Source organism: Mus pahari, chromosome 2, assembly GCF_900095145.1.
Source record: "Mus pahari chromosome 2, PAHARI_EIJ_v1.1, whole genome shotgun sequence".
Classification (NCBI taxonomy): domain Eukaryota; kingdom Metazoa; phylum Chordata; class Mammalia; order Rodentia; family Muridae; genus Mus; species Mus pahari.
Genome location: NC_034591.1, coordinates 3,804,248 through 3,819,486, shown reverse-complemented (window position 1 = coordinate 3,819,486; position 15,239 = coordinate 3,804,248). Strand labels below are relative to the sequence as shown.

Sequence of the window (15,239 nt, the reverse complement as noted above, 5' to 3'; positions counted from 1 at the left end):
TCTCTCTCTCTCTCACACACACACACACAGATGTTTTATTTTCAGTCCAGTTTGTTCCCTGGTGGCTTAATTTACACTTAACCAAAGACCTCCAAGAACAAGGTTATTAGCGATTGGGAAAACAAAGACATCTACCGACCAAACAACTGCGTCTTAACTGGCAGAATAAGTGAGCCTTTGTAGCTAGATGTGTGCATATATGTGCACACAAACCTGTGCATTGGAGTCTATAGCTTCCGTAAGTAAGTTTGCCACCCGAAAGTTCCTTTCTCCGCCAAGAACTGACCACCACAGTGTATGTAATGGGCTCTGTTTTCAGCTGAACCTCTCGCCCCTACAGGAGACTGGGGAGCTGTTTTTGTTTTGTTTTTTCCTGGCCATTGATGCCCTGATGCAGGGGGCCCTAGAGGTGAGCAGGCAGGAAATGACTAAAGGAAACGCTCTCCTCCAGATCCCTCCAAGTCTTTTCTAATCTTCTTGGGTTCCCGCCCCCTAAACCCCTTAGAAAGTTGGCTCAGAAGCGTGGCAGAAGGGTCAAGAGGTTGGTGCTGGTGGTTCCAGGAGGAGGAGCAGTGAGACCGGTGTGGCAGCTGTCATCTCTCCTTGCTACTCCGGGAACCTAGATCCTACAGAGTCCACAGCTCCAAGCTGAGCGCTCACAGTCCCCGCGCCGCGCTGTAGTCACCAACGTCTCCAACTCCTTGCGCTCGCCCTCTCCCGGACACTGCAGAGGGGGCAGCTCTTGGACCCACGGAGGAACGCCACGTTCCCTGTACAGGCTGCATCGGCTGCATCCCAGGTTCCACAGCCTACAGCTCAGCCTGGGCATTTGGCGGCTGGAAAATGCCGACTTGCACCTGAGTGTCCCCACCCCACTCCGCCTGCACCCGGAGCGACGGCAGGGGGCGGGGTAAAGAGGGCGGAGGACTCTGATTCCCTGGTGGACTCAGGAAGTTGTCCTTTAAAAAGCACATCTTCAGCCCTCCTTTGAGCGCCGCCTCGTCAGAACAGCATGTGGACTGGTTCGCCTGGTCCCCTAAGTGTTCTGGGCTGCTGCTGCCGCCACCTCAGTCCGAGCAGCCGCTGTGGGCAGCGAGAGCCACGCGCGGGTTGAGGAGCAGGGGCGCTAGGGCACTCTGTTCCCAGCTTGCTGCTGGCCTCTTCTTCTCTGGAGGTGGCAGTCACTGTTTTTGCGGAGAAGCCAGCCTGCATCTCCCTGCCTGTTGGTCGCTCAGTAAGGAGTTGAGACTACACCTCCAGCGGGGACCCATATGGCTTGTTACCTGGTCATCAGCTCGAGACATCTCAGCAATGGGCACTACCGGGGCATTAAGGGAGTCTTCAGAGGGCCCCTCTGCAAGAACGGATCTCCATCTCCGGTAATGTGCACACAGACGCACACGCACACACCCATCCGTACACGTTCAAAACCGAATGAAAACAAAAAGAGACATTAGGAGATACTGTCCTGCCTGATAGAGCAGGTTAGATTCCTAGGGAGTAAAGCACTATGTCAGTAGACACACTTTGCAGACAATTATAGCGAGGGGTGTGTGTTTAGGAGTTTCTTGTCATCCCAGTCATTTGATCTGTAGTGGTATGCATGCAAATGTTTACTGAGCACAGTTAACTGCAGGGAGAAGGTAGATCTTCTGGCAGAGTCCGGGAAGGAATCTGAGAATTTGGGTAGTGTAGAAAGTTTGAGTGACACTCGATAATGTGATTTTGTGAAGTCATACTTTCAGATTGGTTTAATAATTTTACTACTGCTTTATAAGAAAATAAACTCTTCAAGGGTTTTGTATTGGAGATATGAATAGGGGTGGTTTCTCAGAATTCTAAAATCCAAGACTCAGATTCATTAGAAGAAAGAGAATGTGGACAATCAAATCAGATTGTTTGCTGTATTTCAGAATAATGAGTTAACCTGCAATTTGAGTGGCTTCATTTTGCTTAGTGAACTGTTCAAATTCTGTCATCCAAAATCAAAGGCTTTATTATATCAATTAATTATATCAATTATATCAAGTTATTATAACAATCAATAACGGGTGCTATAAACTAATGTTTTAAGGGTTCAAATGAGTTTAAAAAAATGTATGTAGGTATGTGTGCATGCATGCACATATACATAGTTTGAGTAGTTTATACATGTATGATCAGTTTTAGACCACAGTAAGTGACTAAGTATCCCAACTCAATGAACACATTTCTAATCTGATTTTGAGAGTATTTTTATTCTGCATGACGTAGAGAGGAAGAACTTAATTTACTCGAGTTTATTTTCTAACTCATGCTTTCCATTACAGCTGAATACTTCATTAGTGTGAACTATTTACAACTGCTGTATTAATGTAAATAGCACTGGTTAAACAGCATCTGTGATTTGCATGTGGAATCTGGAATCAGGAGGTTACATGTACTCACATACGTTACCAAGATTCCCAGTGACAGACTTGTCCCTCATGTTTTCACATACTTTAAAATGTGTGTTGTTGTAACACCCCACACTAAATGAGAGGGAACCAGAAATGTTACTGGGAAAACACTGTTTGCATTAACAGTTACAATTAAACTCACAGGGCTAGAAAGGGACTTGGCAGTTCCAGCTGACTGAAATATATAGCCCACAGTCAGCCTAAGCAGCGGGTCTGAATCTTGCCTGCTTTAAAGATGTTAAGGATTGGGGTTTCTGCAGCCTCAGCAAACTGTTACAGTGTTCAACAACTCACCATGTCAGGAGCATTTTCCCCAGGGCAAACCTCTCCTCCCTGTTCTTCCTTAGGCACATGTTGTCTTGTAAACCTAGAATGCTCCAATCTTCTTAAGGGCATTCTGTCTTAGTGTGTTGATAATCCCCGTGGCTGTCTCCGTAGTCTTCCTGAGTTGGATCTGGCATATATGTCTCAGTCTTGGGATGAAAGAAGAATATCTCATCATATTTACACATTTGAATTTTATTCAAGGAGATTAAAGCATGATGTTGAACTAAATTCTCTAGTGTTAAAAAAAAAAGAAAAGAAAGTTTCTGTCCTTTGGTCAAGGATATTTCTGTGTCTCCTTCTCTGGTTGCTCATGTCCCCAAAGCCTGGATGACCTTATACAGACTGGGTGTGCAAATATGGATGACAGACACCAGCCTTCCATCCCCTTGGTTGCGCTGGCTGTCCAGGGCACAGCTGCACACCTATTCTATACTATTTTTCTTTCTAGTTTACTTGGCTGACTCCATTGCTGTGCTAATTTGCTTATTTTGTTTTCAAGACTCTTCAGTTTGACTCACTGGATGATATTCACTAAAATGATGTATGAGCTATTTTAGAAACATGTAAATTATCTTTCATATGTAGTATACAAACCCATTTCTTTGTTTACATTCACATTTTACCAGGAATTTGTGTCCAGTCTTTCACATAAGCTGGGCTGTGTGGCAAATTGTGATTCAGTCCTTCTCAGTCCTTGTTGAATTATTGAGATAAGTCTTTATTTGGTTTAAATTCTATTACTGTGGCAGGGTGTCTTTCTCTCTAAGGCAAAATAAGTCACTACTTCCTAGACTCTAGAGTGTGTGCTTTCCATTTTGATCAACAGGTTGTAAAGCATCAAATTAAAAACAATGTGGATATATATTTATTTTTATACTCAACAATGGCTTTCAAGTTATAGCCAGGTTGGCATTCAAGTATTCCAATGCCCTCAATCTAAATATTGAACTCATTAATCATGTAATGATTAAATACAATCATTTATAATTTTGAAATAGGTATCTACTATGATAATACACTTTCACATTAATTTCTAGAATGATATAAAACTGGATGTTACCATTGGTTGTAACTTCACAAGATTCCACTCACCTAGCATTATAGACTGGAATGTTCACTTGTAACAAATTTTCACCGAATCTCCCAGTGATTAACATTTACAGTTACTCTTTTAACCTATGTCTCCCTATTTATTCCACACATTTGTTCTTTGCAGAGCTGTTTAAAAGTTGGACATGGCCTTAACATTCAATAAAGTGCAATTACTGAATTAGCATATTTTGTATTCTGTTGTGGAAAGAAGAAAGGTAAAAATTACTTTTTAGCTTAATAAATTTTATTTTTGAAATTTATTATTTTTGAATTTGTTATTTTTGAATTTATTATTTTTGAATTTATTATTTTTGAATTTATTATTTTTGAATTTTTGCTATACTTTTACCCATATAATACAGATTTGACATCTCACTCTCTAATATATAACATGGTTAAGTCTCCATATATTTAAAAATAATTATATAAATTTCTTATATTCAAGCTATGTTAGTTTAAGGGAAAAAGAGATAACCTTAAAATACAAAAGAGAGCTAGGTATAAAGGCATACATACACACATGTGTGTATACACACACTCACTAATACACACATATATATATACATACATATAATTTCAAGAGATTTCATTTATAAAATATCAAATGTTATTATATAGATTTCTCATGATAAATATGAAATCAAGTGATTGATTGATAAATAAAGCAATGAAGCATTTTCTCCATAAAAATACTCACAGACTAGTAAACTGAAAAATCCTAGAGTAGAATTCTATCTTGAAAGTTAACAGAAAAGTATCTATGATTATCTGTTTGTTCTGCATGAAAAATAGAAAATTGTGTTTTCATTCTAATGAGCATGTGAATAATTGATTAGGATGGCTTATGTTTCTCTAAATCCACGACAGATACAGATAAAGCAAAAGTATTTTAATGTAAAAGTCTATTTAAAACACAAATACTTTGCTAAATTTTAGGATGTTTATCCTCTATATTTTTTCAACTTTAAAACACTATGATTGTATGATGCCTCTAAGATTCAGTATTAGGTACACACACCCAAATGTTAGACAGGTAGAGAGATACACATGACTGACTGTGTTCAAGATGTATACCTACCTATATATTATAGTTCTTATTAGCCACCAAACATGTACAATTACAATGTTATGATAATTGTAGGATTCTTTAAGAAAAATTTAAAACTCTATCAGTATATTTGAATTCAATAAAATAAATGCCTTTTCAGCAATATAAACATACTCTTCAGTTGACTCTTAGTTATTTTTATGTATTCTGAAATAACATCTCAACTTTAGATTAATTTCAGTGTATCTTATTATGGATTGCTTAATCTACATGTGATTAATAGTAAGACATTCATTCTTGTACTCGATCCATTAATTACTAACCATAGCTGCATATTTAACCTATTTTATATACTTGATCATCACTCATGAAAATTAGGGTGGGTTACAAGTTTGGATTCCTTCCTGGGCACAATATAATTAAAATTTAAGAGGAACTGTAAAGTCTGCTTTACTGCCTAAAGTACCCCGTGGAGAAGACCCTTTAAAGTGTCAATTGAATATTGCATGGCCCTTGAATGGCTTTGTGTCTCATTATCTTATCCTGAGTTGTACATTTGTCTAAATCACCTAATATAACAAGAAAGTATATATATATATATATATATATATCCAAAACACATCCAAATCTTTTAACCTACTTTTGTAAAATTACAAATGTATATCCAGAAGCTATAGATGTTATAGATGTTATTCTAGAAATAATAGAAACCTTGAAGTTTCTGAACATTGAATTTTCTAAATAAGGAAGTGAATAGTTAGACCCTAGTGTTTTTTATTAATTATCATTAAATTATTATCTTAGTCAGTCATGAGTATTTTCAAGATACTTATGAGTATGTATAGAATAATTATCTTATAGGGCTCCCAAACTGATATATTCTTTTATGTGTCAGCTATAATTATGAAGACATGCCCTGTAATAGAGAAGTCACAGGTCTCCTGTTCTTGAATTAATGACTACATTATACTTTCACATATTTTCAGTAAAGACTGGACTGCATTACCATATTAAGCAAACTGCTTTCTTTTTCTTGTCTTTTCATCCCTGCCTTATCTTTCAGAATGCACACAAAACCTGTGCTTACAATTTATCTGAAGGAAAGAGTGTCACCACTCGTATTTAAAGAAGCCTGTATTTATTTAACTTCAGAAAATTTCTATAAGTAGAAAGCCAGTATTCAAGGTCTTTAATTTTGTGACTTTTGTTGTTACTTGGCATTCATCTTCTATCTTGTTTATTCATTTTCAGCAATCAAATTAAAACAAACAAGTTTCTGCTTCATATTTTGGAAATAAAAATATAAATCATGTTGAGACCACGTGTCAGGAAGATTGTATGATTGATGAGTTCGAACCTAACCATTTCCAATTTAAAAATTAGTGGTAATTATAGTTAAAGTACATATTGTACAATGCTTTGCATTTAAATATGTATTCTCTGTGGGAAAATAAGAACAGAGCTTCCATGAAGGTTGTTTTAATTCTGGATAAAGAGGACCCAAGAGCAGGAAGAACCAGGCACATGCCCAATATCTCTACCAAGTGCCTTCAAGTGTGAAGTTAGCTGATTCTGTCAGTAACCCTTTGCCATATACTTATATATTCTAAGAAAAGAATTTGAACAAAATTTAAAATTCTATTTCGTAAATGTCTTTAGTTAGTGACAATCTCATAATAAATCCAATAGTTAGGAAACACACACACTTAGTGCATAGGTCCATATGAAGAAACTCTTTGGTGCTAATAGGAACATAGCAATTCCCAATATATGTTCTTACTCATTTGAAGGACTACCTGAAGTTGATACTCAGAAGAGATGAGATAGTTTATTTTTATTTTATTTTATTTTATTTTGGTTTTTCAAGACAGCGTTTCTCTGTGTAGCCCTGGCTGTCCTGGAACTCACTCTGTAGACCAGCTGGCCTCAAACTCAGAGATCCACCTGCCTCTGCCTCTCAAGTGCTGGGATTAAAGGTGTGCGCCACCATGCCCAGTAGAGATGAGTTACTTCTTAATTTAGATTGTATCCTTAACTGTAATAATATAAAAGTACAATTCAAGTTTTTTAAATGAAGAAGATATTTTAAAATTTGTTTTTGCTAATGATTTCAATTTTGCAGAGATGGATACCTGATGTGTTGAGCTGAAGTATTCTTTTGTTTAAATATTACATCTTAAATCTAAATACTAAGAAAGTAAATAATTATTTAACTTTTCCACAAAAAGAGAGATGCCTGTATAGTAAATACATTTCTGTTTCTATGTTCCTTTGGCTGATAGGAAGCCCAGAGATAAAATGAGAGGGATCAAAGTTTGTCTTCTAACCCCACGATTCACCTGTGCTTATAACTCATTTCCAGTCTAAGTCTTATTTTATTTCCTGGGGTGCTTATTCTTTTAAAATTTATGTTTTGTTATTTTAATGCATGAAATTTCCCTCAAGAGGCTTAGATTTATTGTCAAAACAAGTTATAAATAATGAAACATAGGGTGTCCCTATGTGAGGCTGACACTGGGGACTCCATGCTACACAGTTTTGAGTTTTAACTTTCTTCCTTCTTGGCAAGGCTGCAAGCTTGGGGCTTTGACAATAATGAATTTTCTTTGGCAGATTTTATTTCACATTTCTGTTAATATGCTTTATTTTGAAATAAATGTTGCAAGTTTGTTATAAACAATATCCTCCTTCATTTTTCTCATCATTGAGTTTTATTCTTTCATTTCTTGATTATCCATTTTGTCAACATCTTTTTTTGTCACGTAATTGATGGTACAATGTCTGTAATTAAAGGACAGTAGCTCCTGAAAAGAATGAGCAGACCCTATTTTATTTGGGTCTTCATTCAACTGTATTGTATGCTCCCTGTAGTCACCATTCACACATAAATTTTATTTCTAGATAATTTATAATTTCCTCCCATTTCCACCCAGAACTCTCATAGTATTATTGCTCTATGCCCTCTTTTCCTACAGTGCTTATTGAGTACTTGACATTACCCTAAGTATCTCTGTGGTGACAGAAAGGCAGTCAGTCTCTACTACCCACTCACACATTCTTTCTAGGCACTCACAATGTGTAACTACATTTCCCAACACCCAGCTGTAACACATATAGAGGGCACATTTGTCTTCCCTGTTGTATGTTACCTGATCTGTAGATACATTTTTCTTCATGGTTGGAGCAATTGTGTTATCACACATAGGACAAGTGTTACAGGTGAATCTAAACAAAGTAAGGCTTTGTGATCAAACTCCGTGATCTTAAATAGTTAGCAATTAAATAGCACTATAAAAGTTATTGTAGCTTCAGTTTCTACTTCTTTACAGCAAGGATGGATGCTCCAAATATGGTGCTTTAAGAGCAACACTTGACATTCATTGAGTGTCCAGTAAATGTTAGCAGTTATTACCATTCAAGCATGTTGGTATATATATGTAGTCTTAATGTTGCAAAGTGGACAATCTTTGAAAAACCTTACACAACTTTTCTTTCGTAAAAATAATGTTGTTTACAGAAAAGATGTCAATTCTATTAGAACTTTAACTGTCATGAATGTTCCCTTTAGTTCTGGTAGAGCTCTAGGAGGGAATTTACTTCCTGAACTTTCCTCCTGTCAGAATCTTGTAATGCTGACATTTCTACTCTTGGAGTAAGCACTTCCTTTTCCATGATAATCTTTTCACTTTAATATATACCAAGATTACCTGACTAATTGTTCCATGTATAACTAACTAAGCTTCCCTATTAGTGGTAGATGCTTTCGAGTTCCATGTAACTATTTTAGAACTGCTCTTACAAAAGGCTGCAAGGGCCTACAAGTCGGCCATGTATATAGGTGGTTGAGGTGAATGCCATGTATATAGGTGGCAGAGATGAATACATAAGTTAAGAATTCACTTTTCACTCTAACATATTCAAAAGCTTCTGTGAAATGAGTCACAAGATAGGATCCTGTTCATTCTTTATTTATTTATTTATTTATTTAGAAGGTTTAAGGATAGTGAGGATGAGAAATAGTGATAGGATTTTTCACATTACTCCATTTCCTTTTATCCCTCTTATGGAGAAATATACAGTAATTCCCTGACCAGTGGTTACGATAGCCCTTGAGAAAGCAAAACCCAGAGCAGCTACAGGGTGGTGGATGTGTAATTATCAACTATTGCCAGTTTCCTAGAGAGGCATGTACTTGCTGAAGGGGCTTTCTTAGTACTTGCCTTTTAAGATCCTTCAGGGTATGACCACAAGGAGACCTCAGTCTTCTAAACAATGCATTTTTATCTGGAACAGTTAATCTTCCAGATTCAATAAATAGAGAGATCTCAGAAGATGAATCAGAATCTTAGTATGACCAATTTTTAAATGTAAATACAACTTTTATGTATTATTTAATACATTTGTTTATTTGACTTCTTCATAGTGTCTGAGCACCATAAAAACCTTACTGTTCAATTTATCCAAACATTATTTACTCTTAATATTTTATTATGGTGGGCTGAATAATAGCACCTGAGTTATACCTACATTACAAACTATATATATATATATATATATATATATATATATATATATATATATACACACACACACACACACACACACACAGACACACAGACACACACAGACACACAGACACACTCACTCACAATACCTTAAAGAATAAGAAGAGCTTTTATTTCAGATGAAATTAAAGACATTGAGAATATTAACCTGGACCAGGATGCTCAGGTCCATGTGTAAGGAATGGGCAGGCGCAGGTGAGAAGGTTAGTCTTAAGAAACCACACTGCTGACTTTGAAGTAAGAGTAAAGAATCATAAGCTGGGGCATGTAGATGATCACCTGAGACCCAGTCAAGAAGGTAGCTAGCACATATGGCACTTAAGAAAGATTATAGCCCTACTCCTGTTATGATTTTTATTCCTGAGAGGTTTCTGATCGAAAGTAATAGAAGATCAATAATTTACATTAAGCTGGAAGATGCACGGTGATTTGTTAGAGCAACAACAGGAAATGATTGTGATTATTCTTATTGGAGTGTAACATTTAAGTAAGACCAACAAAATAATGACAATTTCCCTTGTGCTTCCTCAAAGGTCCTCACTTCTTTCTTCCTTTCTACTATTCATGCTTGGTATGTCCTGTTAAATCAGGAGGATAAAGAGCCAAGAAGATCTCCATTTTTGACATATGTCTAAATATTCAGAATAGGTTGGCAGTTTAGCATTGATTAGTCATATAAAGGACTAAAGTGTTCATGAGGGAAAATTTTCATGCATATAACACATTATTTGTTGTATCTAAATTGCATGCAAATTTTATAACTCTAAGTGTTCATTGGTTTTTTTTTTTTTTTTTTTTTTTTTTCATGTAATGAAATCTCTGAGACATCCTGGTGCTTTTTACCTTCCAAGTAAGGTAATAAACTCTGTAAGTTGTAGTAACATATCTAGAATACTAGACTTCATATTTTATGTACTGTCTTCTTCTCCCAGATGTTCTTCAGTTGTACTATACATCTACCATAGTTGGAGAATAAATTAATAAAAAAGTCAAATCATTTAAAAGGCACATATTTTTTGTTTTAGTTTAGTCTTAGATTTAGTCACTTTCAATTTCAACAAGTGGTTAAATGAAAATCACATTCATTTAAATAAGAGTGATGATCTGAACAGAGGAATTGCAGTTCTATAAAGTTCCCAATGATAGTGATATCTGTAAAAATATCAAATTTAAAAATTAAATGTCAAATAATATATAAAATATCAAACAACAATGTAAAATAATTTTTTAAAATGTAAAATATAAATGTAATATAAAATATAACAATTTAATGCAAAATTTAAAGAATCCTAAAGTGGGATATTTTATTTTTAAATTGTTAATTTATTCTCTCATATATTACATCCAGACCACAGTTTCCCCTCTCTCCTCTCCTCATAGTCCCTCCACTTTTGTTCCCTCCCCATATCCACTCTGCCTCCATTTCCCTTCTGAAACAGGCAGGCCTCCCAGAGATATCACCCAATCGTGGCATATCAAATTGCAATAAGACTAGGTACCTCTGCTCATATTAAGGCTGGATGAGACAAACATGTAGGACTAAAAGGGTCCCAAAGGCAGGCAAAAGCATCAGAAACAGTCCCACTCTCACTGTTAGGCATTCCCTTCACCCCAAGAAAAATACACAGTGACACAACTATAGCTATTTACAGAGGGCCTAGGTTAGACCCATGCAGGCTCCCTGATGGCTGTGTCAATCTCAGTGAGACCCTATAAGATCAGGCTTCATGCTGTAGGCTTCCTTGTGGTGTCCTTGACTCTTCTGGATCCTACAGGGATTTTTTTTTCTTCTTTTTTCTTTCTTTAATTTATAAAGAAATATAACATAAAATATAAGTTGCTGGGCTACATACAGGTTTGTTTTTTTTTCTTTTTCATGTCTATATGTTTAAATGGAAGTTTAGATAAGCCTAGAAGCCTCAGTTGCATCGTGACATGGTGTTATTCCCTCCCCCCCCAAAAGGAAAAAAGCTGTCCCAACAAAAGACACTTAAGAAAATTAAGGTGATTTCAGTGACTCGGCTCAGCAGGTGAAGTCATTTCCAGGCAAGCCTGTGAACTTGAGCTCAGCTTTGGGAGCCCACACTGTAGAAGCAGAGGATGAACTCCTGCAAACAGAGTGTCCAGGCCACCATCAGGTGCACTCACAAAGACATGCAAGGAATAAAAGTGTGAAATAAAAATAAAAACGCTAAAGTCAGCTCAACTGACAGCCACTGTGTGAATGAAGGCTGTCAATGGTGGGGAAGGGACGAGGGGCCACACTGCATTTCTGTTATTTCTGCTTCACTTCAATGGCTAAGACAATCTTGCTAGTTGGAATAAACGAACAAGAGAATACTGATTCGGTAACAACAAATGGATTTATGCTAATAAAATATATAGATTAAATCTAGACTAATTTCTGTGAACCATCTCATTATCTTTTGCTTAATATTCCATGTTGAAATTCAAAGATACAACCATTTCGTGGGTTTAAAAGTTTCTTGCAAATGGATAGGAATGGCTCTGGTGCAATTTCATTATTTGAAAGGAGATATAAATTATGTACTTAGTGGTAAGGTGATAATAAGTGATTAAAAGACAGGCATATTTTGTAAAAATGATATTTATGGTTAGGAGGTTTTCAGAAGGGAAACAAGGAAAGGGATAACATTTGAAATGTAAATAAAGAAAATATCTAATAAAAAAGAAAAAAATGATATATTTATGTTCAAATGATAGATAAACATTATCAGAAAAACTATAATTTCCTAAGTATATATGAGGATAAAAATTAGCTTTGTGTTAAAAATAGTATAGTTGCCAAGAAGATTATATATAAAGACTAAAATGTCCATGCCTAATTTGAATACCCTTATATGTTTATATGCAGCTATTCTTGAATGCTATAGCTTGGAGATGGCATATAACTGCTGAACACCTGCTGAAACTGATTGCCACTGACATGGTATTAGAACGTAAAGTTTCAAGGAGGAGGTTATGCGGTTAGGAAAGATTAATGCCTATCACTACAGCGTGGTTCAGTGCCTACCGGAAGACTGGGTTGTTATAAGACCACAGTCACAGTTAGCTTCCTCGACATGTACTTTCTTGACTTTTTCCTGTGTGTCATGAGTTGAGGCAGAACAACGTCCTCACCAGAAGCCCACAAGATCCCAGAATGATACTCTTAGGCTTCTAGCTTCTTTGGCTAGGGGACAAAATAAACCTCTAATTAAGAAAGATTGTGTGTGTGTGTGTGTGTGTGTGTGTGTGTGTGTGAGAGAGAGAGAGAGAGAGAGAGAGAGAGAGAGAGAGAGAGAGAGAGAACTTCTTACATGAGCATTATATCTACATCATCCTTGTCCCTACACCTACCCCAACTTGTCCTGTGCCCCTTAAATTCATGGTCTCTGGTTCCATGTATATACATGTGCGTGCGTGCACATAGGCATGCACACACACACACACACACACATGCACACACACACACACACACACGCACACATGTATACAGCCTATATTGTGTTGCTGATATGTCAATGTGCCCAAGGCTGAATTGATAATAAACGACCTGTGCAGGAGCTTATGCCTGGAGGAAACAGATCCTTCCTTTCCTGGCAGACATAGACTACCTTACACTGTAGCAGTGCATTTAGAGTAGGACTTCATAGAATCTCCTCCCGGCTTGCAGGTAAGTCAGCTGGTGTCATTATGTCTGTCTTGATTAGGCAACCATACTGTTGCACTTTCGTGGGTCCATTTTCTCCAGGGTACACCATCTAGCAGCAGGCATCTCAAGTCTCTGGCTCTTACAATCTTTCTGCCTTTCTCCTGTGAGCTTCCTCTGAGCTTTAGGTGGTATGCAGATGTGTCAGTTGGGGCTGGGTACATAACGGTTAATTATTCCCTCGGTTTTGACAGTTATGTATAACTGTAATGGTCTACAGATGTTACAAAGATAAAAGCTTTTGGAGAGGGAGTGGTACACTTATCTATGAGCACAACGATATTTAGAAAAAAGAAATTATATTGGTTTAGTGAAATGACAGTAGAAGAGTCTCTTCTTAGGTCTCTGACTTCTACAGTCACAGATATTGGCTAGTTTTATAATAATAGCCATGAATTTCCTCCAATTGGCTTAGCCTTAAATCCAATTAGAGAGCTATTGTTTACATACACGATAAAAGTGGAACAATCAGTAGTCCAACTTAACTTTAAAAGTTTATGAGCCAAAACAATGACTAAGCTGGCAGAACAGAATATCCTTCAAAATAACTCAGTTTAAATTCTGTCAGAGCAGCAGAAAAGTAAGTAAGATAAAGCATCTTAAAGCCAATTTAATGTTTTGGTTGGCTACCCATATCCTGAGTAGTGTAAGTTCTCAAGTTCAAGGCGAGGTTGTTGGGAGTGACCTTGGTGACAGTTACTAATGACTTGCTTTTTTTTTGTTGTTGTTGTTGTTGTTGTTGTTATCATAGAAGGTTTGAGGAACTGTGTTATAAAAGGAAAGTAATAAAAAGGAATAAACCATCTTAGGTTTCCTTCTGATCAGTGAGTGGCTACTCTGCTGTGAAATTAAAGTGTTACGTTCATTCTGTTCTCTGTGATCATTAGGATGGACAGGGTACCTGAAATTAATAGAGTCATTTCTCTAGAACATGTTAAAAAGTAGATGATGATGGATGTAAACATATTGATGTTAATACATTCGTACCGAGTAAGCTGAGCTGGATTTCCGTAGCACATCGACATTATTTAGTCTGGAGGATATGCTTAGTGGAATTCAACATGGCTTCTGATTTTAGGGAGTTTTATGTTCTTCAGTGCTTCACAAATGAGACTAGCTCTGGAACTCTGATCAAGGTGAGTGCTGTGGTTGACAATGAGTAGGAAGAGCAGGGAGCAGGGGCGGCAGAAGATTTTCTCTATGTTTGTAAGCCACTGACTAATGTTTCTTAGTCTTTGTAAAACTTTAGAATCCCATTCAAAGGAAATTCTAGAAACCTGGCAAAGTGACATATGCAGAACCACTTCCTCTGAAGGGAAAAGATTGATTTTTTTTTTTTTTTTTTTTAAGCAGTGAAAGGTTATCAGTTAAAACAAAATAAAACAAAACAAAATCAAACAAAACAAGCAAAATAAAATTGTCGTCCATAGAGAAAATTCGGCAATTTATGCGAAGTATCCTCAGTATGATCAGCAGATAATGTGAAACATTTCCATCCAGATATCAGTAAATATGAATAAATACAAGACGCACATCCTCATGCTATGATTCACTTTTCAATATAAGTAAAGGAATTGGGAAAGCCCCTTCTCTTAACCAGGTACTTTAGCTGCTAGTGTCACGAAGCAAAAAGGAGGCCATTTGAGAGAATAATAAAGGATTGGTGGGGGAAGTGTTGGGTGCAAGTTAAATTAGAGCACCCTGGAAAACAGACACCATAAAGATGAAACCCATACAGATGAGGACTGGCAAGGGAGGTCACTGCCTGGGAGAGCTCTGTGTTGCCCTACTTGGATGAAGAGCATGTGCTACCCAAGTACACAGGAGAGAATTCCCAGAGCTGATATGGCTCCACTTCAAAGCTGGTAGAATTTAGATCTTAAGCTGTCATAGACTATTTGAGGATCCTTAATACATGTCAAGCACAAAATCTGTCTTAAAGGAGATGGTAGACTAGGAATGGAGCTTACTGAAAAATGTATTTCACACTACTCTATAAATATACTAGCCTCTGTGAAGAAACAGTAACTGGTGTGAGAGAAAGGAGAGAGAGAGAG

At 36.8% G+C, this 15,239-nt stretch overlaps 1 protein-coding gene across 1 annotated transcript in view; it reads left to right on the top strand.

The window, feature by feature from the left end:
- The first annotated feature begins 1,200 nt into the window (after nt 1-1,200).
- Nucleotides 1,201-15,239, top strand: part of Znf804b (zinc finger protein 804B) — a 523,885-nt gene continuing 509,846 nt past the window's right edge. Inside the window, exon 1 of the mRNA XM_021191328.2 lies at nt 1,201-1,379. Coding sequence (XP_021046987.1) covers nt 1,272-1,379 — 108 coding nt within the window. The 5' untranslated portion in view covers nt 1,201-1,271. The remainder of the gene's footprint in view (nt 1,380-15,239) is intronic.